The sequence below is a fragment of the Carcharodon carcharias genome, chromosome 7 (genome assembly GCF_017639515.1).
Source record: "Carcharodon carcharias isolate sCarCar2 chromosome 7, sCarCar2.pri, whole genome shotgun sequence".
NCBI lineage: Eukaryota > Metazoa > Chordata > Chondrichthyes > Lamniformes > Lamnidae > Carcharodon > Carcharodon carcharias.
Genome location: NC_054473.1, coordinates 118942670 through 118962154, shown reverse-complemented (window position 1 = coordinate 118962154; position 19485 = coordinate 118942670). Strand labels below are relative to the sequence as shown.

Below are 19485 nucleotides of genomic sequence, written 5' to 3'. Positions count from 1 at the left end.
ATGAACTACTCTCAGCAGTGTTTTCTGACTCTTGTGATTCCAAATATCCAGCTACCCTGATTCTACTTCAAGATTTTCTGAGCCAAGATACCTACTCTCTAATGTCTTTCTGTCATCCTTTATTATCAGGGCTAGGCCTCCTCCTTTGCCATTCTATCTGTCTTTTCGAAATATAGTGTACTCTGGAATATTTATTTCCCAACCTTGGTCACCTTGTAATCATGCCTCTGTAATGGTGATTAGATCTACACTGTGTCTCTCTTTGTGCCACTAATTTATCTAGCTTGTTGCAGATGCTTTGCACTTTCAGAAAAAGAGCCTTTAATTTCAATTTTTTACTGCTATTCCCTGCATGGGTCTTATTCACTGATGGACAATTACTTTTAAAACTTCTGTCCCTTCATGTCCCCCACTGCATGTCTTTACCCACATCACTGCATTGTTCTGTTGCTTCGACTTTTCTCTTTGGATTTCTAAATCTCCCTTCACCCGAACCTTTCTCCCCCTTCCCCTTCTGTTAGTTTGAAGCCCTATCCACAGCCCTAGATGTATGATTCAAGGGGACACTGGTCCCAGCCCCATTTCACTGGAACCCATCCCAACAGAACAACTCTGTCTTTCCAAAGTACTGGTGCTAGTGCCCCATGAATTTAAAGCCCTTCTTCCTACACCACCCTTTGACCCCATCTTTAATTCTCTAATTTGGTTGACTTTATGCCAATTGGCACATAGCTTAGGTAACAATCCAGAGATGATTATATTTGATGTTCTGCATCTTAATTTGAATTCCAACTCTTCAAACTCTCTCAGCAGAACCTCATTCCCAGTTCTATCTATGTAATCGGTTCCCATGTGGACCATGGCAGCTGGATCATTCCCCTCCCATTCCAAATTCATTTCCAGCAATGTGGAGTTGTACTTAACCCTGGCACCAGCTAGTTAACACAACCTTTGAGGTCTTTGGTCGCAGCTGCAGGTAACAATGTCCATTCCCCTGACTATACTGTCCCCTATGACCACCATGTTTCTTTTTACTCCCCCCAATTGAATGGCACCTTGCAACATCATGCCATGTTCAGTTGCTTATCCACCTTGAAATCCTTCTCTTCATCCACACAGGTAGCAAACACCTTGTACTTGTTGGTCAAAGTCAAGGGTTGAGTCTCTTTCAGCCCCACACCTGCCTGAACTCGCTGTCACAGCCTCCTGTCCTTTACCATTGACCAACTCGTAAGTTCTACCTAACCTAAGGGGTTGACTGCCTCTGGAACAAAGTATCCACGTAACTGTCCCCTACCTAATGCTCCACAATGTGTGCAACTCAGACTCCAACTCAGCAACTTGGATCCAAAGTTGTTCAAGTCACAGACACTTCCACAGTTGCCTGGCTACTTGATTGCCCAGGACTGCAATGCATTCCACAGATTCCCATATGTTGTAGTCATGGCCCAATACCATATTTGCCTTGTCCGTCTAACCTTATTTATTTAATTAGTCAATGAATCATTAATTTGTACAGCTAAAATATTAGCAAGTCTCCTAGCCCAGAGGCAAAAGGAGAACACTGAACTACTTGAGGCTGAAAAGTGGTATAAAAATGAGCACCTCTTTCCCCCTCTTCACCAAATTTCTACCTGTAACAAATTCCCGACATAGCATTAGTTCATAGTCACACTCAGTCCTCATTGTCTCAGCCTGTGCTCTTCCACCCAGAATATATTCTGGGCCATTGCTACCCTCAGTGCTTCTTCCAAATGGTGTTCAACATGGAGAAACACTGATTCATCAGCTGAATAATCAAGGGCAGTATGTGGCAATCAGCAAGGCATTTCCTTGTCCATGTTTGACTTGATGTCATGAGACTTCATGGGGTGCAGACTTAGTGTTGAGGACTTCCAAGGCTTCTTGTTCCCAACTGTATACCACTCTTGCATCCATCCCTGGCGAGTCTGTCCGGTTGATGGGATAGGTCATACCCAGGGATGGTGACGGAGGAGTCTGGGACATTGGCCATAAGATATGATTCGGTGAGTATATCTACACCAGGCTGTTGCTTGACTGTGGGACAGCTCTCCCAATTTTTACATAAGCCCCTAGATGCTAGTGAGGAGACTGCAGGGTCTATGGGGCAGGATGTACCTTTATTGTTTCTGGTGCCTAGATCAAGGCCAGTGGTCCATCCAGTTTTATTCTTCCTTTACTTTTCCTCCAATTCTGGCCTTTTACACATCCTCAAATTTCATCCCACTGCTATTAATGCCGTCCGTGCCTTCAGCTGCCTTGGTCCTAAGCCCCTTTACCTCTATACCTCTCTGTCCTTCTTTAAGACACTCTATAAAACTTTTTTTGAGCAAATTTTGATCATCTGCTCTGGTATCTCCTTAGGTAGATTGGTGTCAAATTTTATTTTCTATTGCTCCTGTGACATGCCTTGGAATGTTTAATGTGTAAATGTGTAAATACAAGTTTGCGTTGTTGGTATTTCATCTGCTCCATTTTAACAGTCCTGTTTCAACCTAGCAGGAGGAAATAAAATTTCCCTGTGTATATTTGTGTCCCCTTTCCCCTGTATGTCCTCCAGAGCAGATGAGAGGACAGAGATTGAAATAATCAACAATACAAAGTATAAAAAATATCTTTTAAAAAAAAGTTAAGGATGCCTTAACCTTTGACCTTCAGACTTTTTCTGTTTTCTGTATTTATCCAACAACAGGTGGGAAGTGGAAGGGGTTCTTATCTGCTATTTCAGGAGGTTTTGGTGTAAAGTGCAGGAAAATATGTGTTTGTTGTATAATTTACCATTGTTTCCTGGCAGGATGAAACATCATCATTTTGCACAGAGGGTCAGGACTGAACATACAAATTTCCCAGACATAAGCACAGAACAGCTGTGGGTGAGGCAGCCTCTGCATCACATGAACACTCCCAGAAGGTTGTTTACAGATTCCATTTCCTTACAAGCACACATACTGTGAGTGAAACTACACAGTGTATTGATAGGGCTGTTGTCCTTTGCCAAATCCAAAATTGGACAGAGGGAAGCTGTGGAAAGGGAGCAGGGCTTAGCAATTTCATAGGTCCAAAGTAAGCTCTTGGCAAAATCTCTGTTACTGAAAATGACCAACAGTAAATGTTTTCTGTCAAAGAATGGCAATCATTTTAGCATTGTATATAAGCTCAGCAAACAGCTTAACTCAGGAAAGCCTTAAATAATGCACTGACTGGATGGGATTCAGTTTTTCATGCCATTTAAAGAGTTCACACTGCATGTGTTGAACAACTGTGCCTGTGCAGCAAAAGTATTTTGTCTGTAAAATCTATTCCCATTCTCCAAAACCAAATTTTTAATATCCAATTTTAAAATGAACTTTTTGGGCCTGAACTTATTGGTGCTCTTCTCTAGCGATGGAGAATCAGCAGAGCAGGATTTCCGGGTGCCAGTCTACTCCGATCTTGATGATGAAAACAACAACTAGTATTTATGTAGCACCTTTAATATAATAAAATTTCTCAATGTGCTTCTCAGGAGTGTTATAAGGTAAAATGTGACACCACACTACTTAAGGAGATATTGCGCAGATGACCAAAAACTTGATCAAAGGAAATGTCCTAAAGGAGGAAAGTGAGATAGGGAGGGAATTCCAGAGCTTAGGGCCTTGGCAGCTGAAAGCACAGCCACCAGTGATGGAGCGATTAAAATTGGGGATGGTTAAGAGGCTAGAATTATAGAAATGCAGATATCTTGAAGGGTTGTAGAGCTGAAGGAAATTACAGAGATAGAGAAGGGCAAGGCTGTGGAAGGATTTGAAAATGAGGATGAGAATTTTGAAATTGAGACATTGCTTAACTGGGAGCCAATATTAGCGAGCAGAGGAAGCTGTGGAAAGGTGCAAAGGACTTGGGGTGAGTGAGGATTTGGGCAACTGAATTTTGAATGAGCCCAAGTTTACAAAGAATTGTATGTGTGGGGCCAGTCATGAGTTTGTTGGAATAGTCGATCTAGAGGTAATAAAAAGAGAGATGAGGGTTTCAGCAGCAGATGAGCTGAAGCAGGGTGGAATGGGGAAATGTTATTAGGGTGAAAATAAGTTGTGGTGGCACGGATGTGTGTTTGGAAGCTCATCTTGGGGCCAGATATGACACCAATGTTGTGAGCACACTGTTTCAACCTCAGACAGTTGCCAGGGAGATAGGTGTTGTCAATAGCTTGGGAACCATGGCTGTAGGTGGGGGCTGAAGATGATAACTTCAGTCTTCCCAATATTTAATTGGAGGGAATTTCTGCTCATCCAGCACTGAATGTTAGACAAGCAATTTGACAATAGTAAATACAGAAAATGCTGGAAAAACTCAGCAAGTCTGATAGCATCTGTAAAGAGAGAAACAGAGTTAACATTTCGAGTCCGTATGACCTCTTCTTCAGAGCAGAAGAGAAGTAAAGATGTGATGGATTTTATACTGTGGAACACCTTCGCTCAGTCTACAAACATGACCCCAACCTTCCTGTTCCTTGCCATTTCAATTCACCATCTTGCTCTCATGCTCACACTTCTGTCCTAGGCCTGCTGCAATGTTCCTCTGAAGCCCAATGCAAACTGGAGGAACAGTACCTCATCTTCCAATTAGCCATTTTACAGCCTTCTGCACTTAAAATTGAGTTCAACAATTTCAGACCATGAACTCTGTCCTCAATTTTGATACTTTTAAAAATATCTTTTCCCCAATCTCCATACCACCCCACCACCACCACCACAGGGCCATCTGTAACTTGTTCTTCACAGAGCGCTGACTCTTGTTCTGCTATTAACGCATTCTGCTATCTTACCTTTATGCCACTATTAGCATCTTCTTTAGTCTTCAATGTCAGTTTAGAGCAAGTTTGGAGGTGGCTGGGAGTGTCCATAAAGTGGGAGTTTGACCAGAAGTCCAACATTTTGATGTCACTTCTGGATTTTACCAACAGTGGAAATCCTGGAGGGCAGACTTTGGATACCTAGGCAGTAGGACACCAATGAAGGTTTTAGAAAGGCCAAGTGACTGCAATTTTATGGCGCACTTCTCATTTTACCAGTTACACTTGGAGACCACATGGTTTTGGAAGCCTGCCTGGTTAAACAACGAGGCAAGGAAATAGGGGCTAAGTGTTGGCTCTTTTAAGTATCCATCAGAAGAACCAGTGTGTGGTGGCAGGGAAGGTAGTTCACAGGGGGAACTGTCAGAAGTTGGCAGGGATACTAGGATTCTGAGGCATATTGGCATGTTTACACAGAGACAGTGCAACATTCTGTGGAAAAAAAACTAAAGGACAGGTTTTGAGGGTGGGGCAGCCTGTTGGATGGAAGGCCTAGGAACAAGGGAGAGACTCCTGCTGTTGGCCTCATCCACCTAGGCCTCATGGCCCCCATTAAGAAGGAGGGGCAACTCAGGGGGAGGGAGCTCCAGACACTGACAGGGGCACATCAACAACCTCAGGACCAACAGTAGGACCAGTCTCAAGATGGGCAAGCTGCAGAAAGACGTAGAGGGGCAAGCCAACAGGCATCTCCTCACAGATGAGGTTATCTTCAGGAGAATGTGCACCATCTGAGGCTGAACTTATTTCAAGTGCCCAAGTGGCAGTGCCAGCAAAGATTACAGCTCTGCAGGGAGGCTATCACTGATCTCTGCGCCGTGCTTCAGGATGAACTGAGACCCATGAGGGTCGATGGATACCTAATTTCAGTGGCACAGTGCCTCCCAACCTCTGCACTTCCAGCTCTTTACGGGCATCTACTGGGGACATATATGGAATTTCTCAATCTGCAGCCCATCAGTGCATTAAGAAGGTGACCAGTGCCAAGTTCAAGAAGCCCGGTGACTCTGTGCGTTACCGCATCAACCCAGTCAGGCAGAGGGGTCCATCAGCTTCAGGCCATCACGGGATTCTCCCAGGCACAAGGTGTCATTAACTGCATGTATGTGGCCACCAGCACCCCATGGTGTAGTCAGCGCTCTTCATCACCAGGAAAGGTTTGCATTTCATCCATGTCCAATTGGTCTTCAACCACTGCAAGGATAATCTTTAGGTAAGTGCACAGTTCCTGGGAAACAGTCACAGCACATCACTTCAACAGTCCCAGGTGATACAGATTTTCTGGCCCCTGCATTCCTTCAGGGATCGATACTTGGAGACAAGGGCTACCCGCTAAAGTTATGGCTACTCATGCCTGTATGTATCTCATATACAGATACAGAGGAGGGTTACAACACATGCTATGGGACAACTTGAGCGCCATCAAGCAGGCCATTGGGTTTTGAAGATGCGATTCAGGTGCCTAGACCAATCTGGTGGAGCTTTTGAGTACAAGGGAGGATTGGGACACCCGAGTATAGAGCCATTCCCTGTGTCCCTTTTGTTCTTTCAGAAAGATTCCAATAAAGGCTTACCTTTATTCAGTGCTGCTTTCGCCCCTTCATTTTGCACTTTATTGCCCATTATCCAGGTACACAGTGCACAGTGACATAGCTGAAGAATTGAATGGATGTACCTTGGTCCATTGCTTCATGCAAATCAAGGGAACAAGGATGAGATCTGAGGGCAGCAAGAATTGGAATGAGAAGCAGCAACAGTGAATGAAAGATTTATTGAGCCATGCAACAGAAACAAAACTTAACATCTACACATGTAACCACCCATGAACTTCAAGTGTTGTCCACACCAGAGGCTGGATTTTCAACTCCAGTGAGGTTGGGAACACGTGCAGGCACAATTTAAAAATTGCATTCCCAGAATGGCACTGGATTCCACCTCTGAAATGCAATGCAATTTTCAATTAAGTTCTTGTTAAACTAGTTGTGCAGGTAATTAAAAAGCCTCATTGGGCCAGTTTCAGATATTCGGTCAGCAGGCATGGGGAACCTGAAGAATGGAAGTACTCACCTTGACAGACCGAATTAAGAAATTGCGCTGAGTAATATGCTCCAAAAACGAGAGCGTCTCGCACCTATGTATTATCAGGCATGATGATGTCAGGTCGCATTCCTGATGGCTGGCAGGCAGGGCTAAAAATCAGGAGCTCGCCCAAGTTATTCAAATCTAATTAGAGTGGGTATTTAAGTTCGTTAATGAGGCAATTAACCTGAATAATACAAAACGTCTGCAATAAAGCACTTGCAGAGTCTGTTTCACGCCAGATGGGGTTCCCATTCTCTTATGAGACAGCTTGTTAGGGCAGCTTTAAAAGCTTCAGCCAAGCCCTGATTTTCAGCTTAGCAGTTCAGAGTTCTGCGTCTGCTGGAAGTGCTTTTGCAAGAAGAGTTTGCATTTAAAACTTATCTTAATTAGAGGCCTTATTCCTCCTGCTGAGAGGTCCATTTAGACATTGGCTAGTTTAAAGCCTAGGGTGATGAACAAAAAAATTGGGATTGTGGTCTCTGTAGGGGACACAACCTCCAAAGGATGAGGAGAGTGAGAAGAAGAAGGGCAGATCGGGAGGTCCAGGATGCAGTGGTGGTGCATGAAGGTGCCAGAGCTGCGCCTGACCCAGAGGGTGATGAAGCCGTCATACATCCTCAGCGGAAGCATAGAAGGACTTATGCATCCCTCGAGTATATTGGCAGTGATTGAGCAATCTGCAGGTGTCCGAAATACAATGCAAGAGGAGGCTCAGACTCTCAAGAGCCACAGTCACGTCACTGTGTGACATGTTGGCAGGGGAGATCTCCTCCAACTGTGTTGGGGATCACCCGATACCTGTAGCTCTAAAGGTCACAGTCGCGCTCAACGTCTTCGTGACAGGATCTTTTCAGACAGCCTGTGGAGACCTCAGCAGCATAACACAGCTTGCTGCACACCATTGTATCAAGGTCTTCATTGATGCAATCTTTCGAAGGGCAGGGAATTACATCTCCTTCACATCGGATGAGTAGTGTCAACTCGACAGACCGAGGGTTTGTGGCAATTTCACTTCCCCAGGTTACAGGGAGCTATTGACTGTATGGACATGGCCATAAAGGCTCCTGCTGGACAGCCCTGCACCTTTATTAACAGGATGGGTTTCCACTCATTAGACATGCAGCTGGTCTGTGATCATCGTCGATTGATCATGCAGGTAAGCACCAGGTGCCCGCGTAACAGCCAGTACTGCTTCATTCTGCATAGTTCACAGGTGGCAGACCTATTCAGTGGCCTTGATGCCCTGGATGGATGGCTCCTAGGTGACAAGGGTTACCCATTGAAGAAATGGATCATGATGCCAGTGAGGGCACCCAGAACAGAAGTGGAGATAAGATACAATAACAGTCGCATAAGCACCAGAGCCATCGTTGAATAGATCATCGACCTATTGAAAATGAGGTTCACATGCTTTGACGGATCAGCAGAGGCATTGCAGTATACTCCTTCACATGTGTCCCTCATGGTGGTGATATATTGTGCCCTCCATAACCTCGCTAGCCAAAGAGGGGATGCCCTTGAGGATGAGGGCACAGCAGATAGGGGCTGTTCATCTGAGGATGAGGGCGAGGATGAGTTGAGGGAACATGGCAACGTTCAGGTGGAAGGCCCGGGATGTGATCGCATGGATGGTCATGACACCAGGGATACCTTGTTAAGGCACAGGTTTCAATAGTTTCAAAAGTACCCCCCTGAGATGCGTGCACAGCATGTGTCCAAACCTATTTCCATGTGCAATGAGAAACCTGTGTCACCATTCTGTCAATGCACTTACCGTGTTCAAATATTGACAAAGCATCCTGCCTTGCATCAAACTATTAAAGCTATCGCCTATCTCCTGAAAGAAATTGCACAGCCACAACATTATATAAAAATCTCTGCATGAGGGACAATGAGGTCAGGGTTTATTTACAGACTAATGGCACTTAACATTCATAGGCATAAGGAATGCACCTATGTGACCCTCTTAGTGACTATAGTTTTTTGGTGCATTTCCGAGTGTTCTGGCTCAGTGCTGCTCCCTTACTTGCAGCCGCACTGGAGAAAGGCCACTGATCTGCTATCTCTCTCGCTCTGGATGATTTCAGTGGATGTTCTCTGTGCGGCTGAGGCTTTGAGTGGCCTGCCATGTTAGAAGACTCCTGCTGAGTGGCAGGAGGATCTTCTGTCGCTTTGGCACTGCATGAGGAGTGTGTTAATGGTGAATGGACTGAGGGGACGCTGCCCCATCAGAAGTGCCCTGAGAGGTGCTTCCAGATGATAGCAGCTGATGTTCATCCTCTCCCACTAAGACCATGTGGTTCTCCCTGCCTTCCCGTGAGGTCCCAGGGGGTGGATCTGTGCCCATGCTCCCAGTCCTCCTGTCGCCCTGGCTCCCAGCCCATGAGCTCAGAACCAGGGTGATGGTTTGCAGGTTCGAGCTCATACCCACGATTCCATCTGCTGTTCACTCAATTTGCCCTTCCAGGACAGTTGTTTGTCTGTCAATGGAGGAAGCTTGATGCTCTGAAGGAATGGTGATCGCAGTGCACAAGGCCTGGGTGGACACCTCCACAGTCTGGGCCAGAGGACGCAATCTGTCTGGTATATCCGCCAAATCCTTGTGGACCTCATGCTGGATAACCAATATCAGCCACCTCACAGTCAACTCCAGAGGCTCATCATCTGACTCGAAATCAGTCTCTGCATCACCCCAGACACTCCTCTGACTGCCCGAGGCCTACTCCACCACACTCTTCAGCAGCCGCAGGTGTGACTGTGAAGTATCCTCACTAGACTGTGCATGCCCTTGTCCCAACATGAAAATCCCTGCTGAGGTGTCAGTATCTGCACTGATGCTTGGGACAGAGAGAGGGTGTGATGCTACATCCTCCAAAAGTTCTTCCTCATCCTTGGAGGGGAGCGACAGCCTGTCATCTAGACTAGGATCAGCGGACTGTCACCTGTGACAGAGAAACAGAAGTAAGTAAGTGATCATAAACCTTTCCACAGCTGCGCAAAGTCACGTAGCTCAGCAGCATTAGTCATGTGCAACATGACAGATGAGACCATGCAGACACTATACATACTTGTAACAACAGCTAAAGCTTCTGCGTATGAAGCTACCCTGGGTTTTAGCATCAGCATGAGATTTTTGACTTTCGTTGCATCATGCCAAACATGTATCCACCTCCCAGTCGCCCTTTTCTATCAGTTTCTGCCCTTTGCTATCTCACCAGACCCATGCCTTCTCCCAATCTTGCCTCTGCCAATGGATCTGGATGAATCAGACTCGGACAGCGTCAAAACGTCATCCTCAAATGGAGTCAGCACAATGAGCTTTGGCACTTCCACTACAGTCTGGTCTTGCTGATGGACATTGTGGACACGCTTCTCCTGAAAATAGGTGTGACGTTGCAGTCGCTAGCACTGTTAGTTTATTTGATGGCATGCCGCCGACGCATTATTAGCAGAGTGCTTGGCAGCCTAGATACTGTGCACCTTCCTCTTCTGCACGGGCTGCCAGTCCCCCACCCTGCAACTGGACCAAAGCAATAAGTGCATACTGAATTGGTGCTAACACCAGTGCATTTGATGAATCATGTTTCTTTGGAGCTCCAGCCAACCTCATATGTCTCCTGTATTCTTGATGCTATCCTGTAGCATATTGGTACAAAATACCGCACACTGAGGTCTTACTCACCATGTGAGGTCATTGAGCCTCTTCTGGCATTGAGACCCGGTTTGCCTCACCAGACCAACACTGCTGACCTCCGCAGCTACCTCCTTCCAGGCAACACATGTTTGGGACAGGTTTCTTCTCTTCCCGCTAGATGGCATGATTTGATCCCGTCAGTTAGAAACAGCATGGAGGAGGGCTCTTAGGGAGTCATTGTTAAATCAAAGGGCTGGTTTGACCCCTCTCCCCTTGCTCCAATGGTTCTGACATCTCTGGAGGGAAACATGCAACAACTAGACAACTCCTCTATGCTAAGATGCAGAAAACTTGTTTATGTTCAAAAAGAATGTCACCTCTGCTCATTGGCAAACTATGGACACATCAGATATCACACAAATGCACACATAACTTAAAGGCCTGTAAATTTCTCCCATTCCAAAAAGCTACAGAACTCTGTTGAGTGCAGGCATTTGCTGGGTGTCCTGACTCTGCCCTGTGCTTGTGGGCCCTTTAAATTACTGGCCCTGACCTTGTTCCGGGTCACAGCCAATGACCTGAGGTCGGACATCCCTCCCTCCAAAATTGATTGGGCAGGATGCTCACTGCCTGTAGGCCTCAAACTTGCAATTGGACCAATTTGCGTGTTATGGGGCACGTTTCAATTGCGGGCCCGGAAGTTGGAAGGCCGCCATTTGCAGGTGCGGGTCCCCGCCCCCAGCCAACGCCGGAGTGTATTATTCAGCCCATTACCGTGTTGCAGCACTGAACCAAGATTTGAGGGGGTAACCTCACTGCTGCTGATCTCCTATGTGCTCTCCTTCCAGGCTTATTTGGTCAAGCGGTGCCTTCTCCTCCTTCTGTCCCTTGGGTAAAGGACCTTCTACCTTCCCTTTGCAGTCTGGAGGAGAAACTGCAAAAAGGCATCTCTGAAATGTGAGCCACCTGGAATTTTCCTGTTGCCATTCTTGCTGTAGCCTTCCAGTCAGCTGCTTGATTGGTTGGAGATTTGCAGTCAGGGAGCAGCAGCAGCAGTTGGATGTTTGGAGGCTGTAGAATAGTTAAAGGCTGAAGGCTAGGGAAAGGCTCCTTTTTTCCAGCAGCAGTGATTGCAGAACTGCCAGCCCTTTAAATATGGCAGCAGCAGCTGCTGCAACACCAGATGACGTCAACTTCACCCCGACTGGGATAAAACTGTAACAATTGAGTTTCTTTAAGTAGAGATCTACAGGAAGATAATATTTCTGGTTAGATACTGTGAAAAACAGATCCTCACAGTTACCAGGCAGGTGCAGAACTGACTATAAATATGTTGGCATTTTGGTAGACACAGCCAATTAGCTTTACTGCCTGATGATCACCTTGGCATGCATTCTTTTATGCAACATCCTGATAGCATAGAATGCTTCTGAAGAAGCACTGAGAAGTTTCTTCGGTTTTCACATGCATGTGTGTCATCACATCTGCTGTCACAACCTAACTAGAAAATTAGAATCTCCCCAGACTCTAAAAATCTGCTGTTCAAAGCCCTTTAACCTGTGTCTACATTTACAAGTGTACATGTGTCACCAGATGGACATAGGGTACTCTCATGCAACCTGACTTGTCAGAGACACTCCTCCGCTTCTCCTCCCAAAAACTTTAGAAAGGAAATTCCCTTTGGGAAACCAATTGGCTTCAATAATGGTTCTGGGGGGAAACAGTAAGTTATTTGAACAAACGTTCACAAAAACTTAAGTGCTAGAACAAACAAATGGGCCACAGATTACTTTGAAATTGTTGCATTAATCTTTTTGCTCTTTACATGTACTTCAATGGCTAGAAACCCATTTATACCAATGTCTTTTTAGAATGCAAAGGACTTGAGCAGGGAATTTCCTCAGGATATCTTCCTCTCCGTTAGAATTGCCATCAAAGCTATAAGTGCAGAATGGGAAATTTCCCCAAGGGAATTCCCAGCTCTAGTATGTTAAGGCAGGATCTTAGTCTGCCTACCTCAGTAGAAGTGTGCATCTTTCACAAAATGGGTAAAAACTGAGCTCGCAGCTTATTCAGGACACAAAATATCCCCCAGTGCAATTGATTTGCTGAATTTGAAAATAACTGCCTAAACTTTCTGGTCCCACCTGCCGAGGGAATCATCACAGGCGGGATGGAAAATTTGACCAGCAAAAGGTTCATAGACTTTGGGCGGGAATTTCTAGTCCAGCAGCAGGTGAAATCAGAAAATCCCACCCAAGGTTTGAGGTTTCAAAGGTGACTTGAATTCAGTTTAGGTTGAAAAGTGAATAGAATTTTTTCTTAATTTCCAGGTGATAAATTCTGGCTGTTCAATGAAGCGATGTTGGAACCAGGGTACCCCCGTCACCTGATGGAGCTTGGTGCTGGAATGCCTCATGACAGGATTGATGCAGCCATCTGGTGGGAAATCACTGGTCAGACGTACTTCTTCAGAGGGGACAGGTCTGCTTTGAGTTATATGCCATCTTCTCTTGGGCGTAGCTTAGATTTTAGTTTCTTACTGATTTATAATCAGTATATCAGAGGAAAGGTCTGGGCACTTCCTGATCTGAAAGGCTCTGTGCTGAACCAGAGGGCATCTTTATCCTTGTATCTTGAAAATTTGCAGCCAGTCTTAGATGGATCATATACTGGATATTACTAGATGGAGTCCTCAACAGATGGTACATATTTAAGTTAGATACCACAGAAAGATCCATGATATCCAGCTTAGACAGCCTGTCATGCAATAAAAACGAGGGGAGTGTGCAGTATGCAGTTGGAAAATTCAATGGTTCTGCAATGGAGACACTGCTGCAGCACCAGAAGAGGTGGTGAGGGACTATTGAAGGACCTTTACTACTACTTCCCAGGGCTGAGGTTACTTTCTACATAGCAGCCTGGGAAGGGATAAATGTGATGGATGGGAGGCAAATCTTCAGGAGATCTGGAACCTGCTCCCTCTTCACTGCCATTTGCATGTGACAGGCAATGAAGAAGCAGCCAGTGGCAATGCCAGCAGGACTGAGGTAGGTGGAGCAACTCCTGGTAAGGATGGTGAATGTGACAGTAGGACTCAACACCTGATATCTTCCTTAATATCTGCTGTGATATTTCAGGTGGGATTGTAGAACGGATTTCTGGCTTCAGAATCAAAAATGCATGACTATAGCAACCTTCAGCTCTCTGACTATACAGAATATTTTACTTTTAAAGTATTAACTAAAATCTTGGATAAGCTGTAGCTGTATTCTGAATTGAGGGCAACCTGAAAGAACACAGAGTATGCCCTATGCAGGTTAAACACTTTAGAGGTTTCAGTAACATGCCCCTGTCCAATGCACTTTAAATAATGCTTTGTATAGCTTTGTCTATTCATATTTCATTTGGTTTATTTGCTGCTTTGAATTGATTTATCTCAGCTGATTCCATTCCCTTTGATGTAGATTTAGGACCCTGACTTGATTTCCCCTTGTGTAAAGAATAGTGCGAGCTTGGGAGGACTGGTTTGCAAAACATTTACTATGGTGCAACTTAACATTGAATACTGAACAGGCTTTCTGATAATTTCAGATACTGGCGCTTCAGTGAAGAGAGAAGAGCAGTAGATAGTGGCTATCCAAAGCCAATCAGCATTTGGAAAGGAATCCCACCTTCACCAAGGGGGGCCTTCCTCACTGTCAATGGAGGTAAGCAAGGATCCATTTGGGGAATTATGAGAAAATAGGGAGCCCAGTTAAGTGGAAATTGATAACCATGTACTGTTAAATGCTGGAACCTGTTTCTGTTTGTTAAATGAAAAGAAACTATATTTAACTCCAGATAATGGCTATACCATTATGTGATGTAAGCATGAAGGTATCATATTTTAAAGAGCGTGAAGATATTGCAGGCCAACAAAAGTACGGCATGCAATAGTATTGCTACAGCAAAAGTAACCACCTAAGTTACTGCTTTATAATAACAGCTACATAGTGCATAGAACATAGTGGCTTGGATTTTCTGGCCCCGACACCGGCAGGCATTGTCATGAACAGGTTGATTCACCAAATTTTCCTGTCCCACCCACGACGATGCCCAACGGTGTCGGGGCCGGAAAATCCCCATCCAGCATGTTTCAAGTACCAGCTGATTGCCAGTTTTGCACAAACGTTAAATTACATAGAATATACAGCATAGAAACAGGCCATATGGCCTAACCAATCCATGTTGGTGTTAATGCTGCACTTGAACCTACTCTAATTTGTTCTCATCAAACTCAGCATGACCCTGTATTCCCTTCTTTCTCATTATTTAGCTTCCCCTTAAATGCATTTATATGATTTACCTCAACTACTCCCCTGGGGTAGCAAGTTTCATATTCTCACCAACCTTTGGGTAAAGAAAAATTTATTAATTTTGCTTCCAATCTCCACCCCTCCATCATTTTTACTTGTTCCATCTCTGACACTTCCCTTCCCATCCTTGACCTCTCTGTCTCAATTTCTGGTGATAGACTGTCCACCAATATCCATTACAAGCCTACCGACTCCCACAGCTACCTCGACTTCAACTCCTCACACCCTGCTTCCTGTAAGAACTCCATCCCATTCTCTCAGTTCCTTCGCTTCCGTCGCATCTGTTCTGATGATGCTACCTTCAAAAACAGTTCCTCTGACATGTCCTCCTTCTTCCTTAACCGAGGTTTTCCACCCACGGTCGTTGACAGGGTCCTCAACCGTGTCTGGCCCATCTCCTGCACATCCGCCCTCACGCCTTCTCCTCCCTCCCAGAAACATGATAGGGTCCCCCTTGTCCTCACTTATCACCCCACCAGCCTCCGCATTCAAAGGATCATCCTCCGCCATTTCTGCCAACTCCAGCATGATGCCACCACCAAACACATCTTCCCTTCACCCCCTCTGGCGGCATTCCGTAGGGATCGTTCCCTCTGGGACACCCTGGTCCACTCCTCCATCACCCCCAACTCCTCAACCCCCACCTATGGCACCTCCCCATGCCCATGCAAAAGATGCAACACCTGCCCCTTCACTTCCTCTCTCCTCACCGTCCAAGTGCCCAAACACTCCTTTCAAGTGAAGCAGCATTACACTTGCATTTCCCCTAACTTAGTCTACTGCATTCATTGCTCCCAATGCGGTCTCCTCTACATTGGAGAGACCAAACGTAACCTGGGCAACCGCTTTGCAGAACACCTGCGGTCTGTCCGCAAGAAAGACCCAAACCTCCCCGTCGCTTGCCATTTTAACACTCCACCCTGCTCTCTTGCCCACATGTCTGTCCTTGGCTTACTGCATTGTTCCAGTGAAGCACAATGCAAACTGGAGGAACAGCACCTCATCTTCCGACTAGGCACTTTACAGCCTTCGGGACTGAATATTGAATTCAACAACTTTAGATCTTGAACTCCCTCCTCCATCCCCACCCCCTTTCCGTTTCTTCCCCCTTTTTGTTTTTTCCAATAATTTATATAGATTTTTCTTTCCCCACCTATTTCCATTATTTTTAAATCTATATCTTTTATGCTCTACGAGTCTTTCCACCCCACCCCCACTAGAGCTGTACCTTGAGTGTTCTGCCATCCATTCTTAATTAACACATTCGTTTAGATAATATCACCACCTTCAACACCTCTTTGTTCTTCTGTGTGACATCTTTTGATTATCTGCTCCTATCACTGCTTGCTTGTCCCTACAACCACACACCCCACCCCCCCCACAACCCTAAACCAGCTTATATTTCACCCCGCTCCTAATATTCACTCAGTTCTGTTGAAGGGTCATGAGGACTCGAAACATCAACTCTTTTCTTCTCCGCTGATGCTGCCAGACCTGCTGAGTTTTTCCAGGTAATTCTGTTTTTGTTTTGGATTTCCAGTATCCACAGTTTTTTGTTTTTATATTTGGGTAAAGAAGCTTCTTCTGAATTTCTTATTTGATTTCTTGATGACTATCTTACATTAACGGCCTTTAGTTTTGTTCTTCTCCATGGCTACTCAATAAAAACATTTCCCAATTTTAAAGAACTTTAAGCCTTCTCTTTTCAAGAGAAAAGAGGCTCAGTATGTTCATCCTTTCCTGATAAGTACAAGTTCGCAATTCTGTTATCATCCCTGCACACCTTTTTTACACCCTCTCCAGTACTTTTGTACACCTTTCAAAACATAGTGAAAAGTACACAGTGCTCCAAATGTGATTTAATTAAGGTTCAATAGAAATTGAGCACAACTTCTCCATTTTTCAATTCTATCCCTCTAGGAATAAACCCTAGTGCTTAGTGTGCTTTCATTATGGCCTTATTAACCAATATTGCTACTTTTAATGATTTGTGTATTTATACTCACAATTCCCTTTGCTCTTCTACTCCATTTAATTTTTCATTTTCCAAGTAATATGTGACCTCCTTATTTTTCTTACCAAAATTTAATACCACACCATTATCTGTTAAAATTAATATGCCAGCTATATGTATTCTTCACGTTTTTAAATGTCTCCTTATAATTTTTTGCAGTCCTCCTCAGTATTAACTAACCTCCTCCCCAAAAAATTGGTTTCATCTGCAAATTTAGAAATTGTGTTTTTGATTCCTGTGTCTAAATTGTGAATAACGTACAATCATCAATGCATAAAGTAACTGTCCCATAAAAATGCTGAATTAACTAATTGTACAGCATTTCTGACTACAATTGTGTAACCTTCAAATCTGTTGATTGTCATCTCTGAAACTATTTTCATTTTGATTGACAGCTTACACACATTTTTACAAAGGCACCAAATACTGGAAGTTTAACAACCAGTTGCTGAGAACAGAACCTGGTTACCCAAAATCTATCCTTCGTGACTGGATGGGATGTCATCTGGATGTTGAACCTGATTTTGATGAAAAGGAGCCTAATTTGGATATTGATGATTTTGATGATACTAATGATATTGATGACAAGGATGATGAAGAAGGTGAGACAAAGGAAGAGAAGGAAAAAGAGAGGGAAGAAGAGGTGGACGTCCATATTAACATCCCTGTGGATGACTATACTAGAACAATGAATATAGTAATTGTCATAGTCCCACTGATTTTGCTGCTCTGCATTCTGGGATTGATCTATGCCATCCTCCAACTGCAGAAGAAGGGAACACCAAGACTCCTGCTGTACTGTAAACGCTCCATGCAGGAGTGGGTTTGACGTTGACATTGGTACCCTTACTAGATGGCTCGCCATTGGGTCACAGACAATGAGTCCAGGTGACACTGCTTCTCAATTTTGTTTGTTTTATTTTATACGGTCCTGCTCAATGATGCTAAGTGAGGCATTAAACGTAAGAAACGTAGAGAATTTGGAGAATTTTGAGATGGCCCCAGTGTTATCTGGTTAAAAGAATTTGTGATGTGGTTCCAAGGAAAGCTTCCTGTGCCTCTTTACCTCCATACCCTTAACTGTGCTGAGTAAGATGGTATAAAAGTGAAGCCTGGCCTGAGAAAGGATTCCTCCTGGGCTTCCAAAAGGAGTTTCACTGGCTAGAGATGATGAACCACAAGGCACAAAACACTTGAAATAATTACTACTGTTTGAGCACATCATTCATTGGGATTAATTCATAAATAATTGCTATCCAACCCCACTGCCTTTAGTCCACTGAAAAATTTCCACTCCTGAGCTGAATATTTTCTGAATATTAGCTAGGATTATCATGACTTGGTGTTAGGACAACTGCTGACAGCTACACTGAGTCATTGAAAAATTAGACATTCATTGGAGCAGCCACAAAAAATAATTTTGTTGCTCTATACTTTAGAATTGATGCAGTTACACCAGTTATACCCGGAAAGCTTTAATGAAATCACTGTATCATTGGGAGAGAGGTGCTATTCCATTGTATCACTGTAAAATAATTACTGTAATTTACTACAAACACTGGGAGATTGTCATTTACTTTCCCATAACTTAGATTTAGCTGATTCAATGAGATGTCCTTACCAACATTATGACTCTGTTGTGGTTAGACCTGTTCCAAAAATCATTCCATTTCACCAAATTTTAGTTGAGGACCAAAGAATTTTATTGATTTCTTTCTTAAAGCTTTGCACTTGTGCCTTTCCTACAGATTGGGTTGTTGCTGCCGTAAAGCATCAAAAAAATTGTTTACCAGAAGTCCTGGCTGAAAGCAGGACCTCCTAGACTTTGGGCTGCAATCTAGAGGCTGATGCCTGCTGGTTGCAGACTTGTCTCTTCTGGCTGAGGACTAGAGCCTACTGATTACAGTCTCTCTTATCAAGCTAGAGTCAGAGTTCTAACTGGATAGAGGTATTAAAGAAAAGATTCCCTTTATGGATAATTTACATTCTGATTGATTTTTCATCAGTAGACTATATTGTATATAAATTGTGGAGATGTCCTTGCTGGCACTTTGACTCTGTTAACATCATAGGCTTGTCTCCATATTGGAGGCAGAAGTCTAATTGAATGGAGATGATCAATTAGTAGAAGGATTTCTCATGGAGATATTCTGTCATCTGATGGCTTTGACTTAAAAAGAATATTGTATATAAAAACTTACAGTGGATGCCTAAAGAATAGGTTGTCACTTTTTGCCAAGTTCAGAATTCTACTTTGATAGGCTGCTGTTCTGTATTCTTTCTTTCAACACGTAATTCAAAGAGATCATCAAGGTTACCATAAAATACAGCAAATATTAACCTCCACCTTGAAATCTTAAGTTGTATCTTCATTATTTATCCATGATCCCCTCAATGATATTATGGTGAAGCATAGGCATTAGGTTTCACATATGTACCAACAAAATTGAATTCTATGTCTTTGTTGGCTCCAAAAGCTATTAAGAGCTGGATGGTCCAAAATTTCCTCCACTTTTTTCAGCAAATCTGAAAATTTCTTTTCAGT

General features: G+C 44.0%; 1 protein-coding gene across 3 annotated transcripts in view; it reads left to right on the top strand.

Moving 5' to 3' along the window:
* mmp15b (matrix metallopeptidase 15b) overlaps nucleotides 1–19155 on the top strand; it is a 154465-nt gene extending 135310 nt beyond the window's left edge. For all 3 annotated transcript variants that reach the window (XM_041192330.1, XM_041192331.1, XM_041192329.1), the window contains 3 exons: nucleotides 12902–13052; nucleotides 14163–14278; nucleotides 17336–19155. In XM_041192330.1, the coding sequence (XP_041048264.1) occupies nucleotides 12902–13052; nucleotides 14163–14278; nucleotides 17336–17769 (701 nt within the window). In that variant the 3' untranslated portion in view covers nucleotides 17770–19155. The remainder of the gene's footprint in view (nucleotides 1–12901; nucleotides 13053–14162; nucleotides 14279–17335) is intronic.
* Nucleotides 19156–19485: the final 330 nt, after the last annotated feature.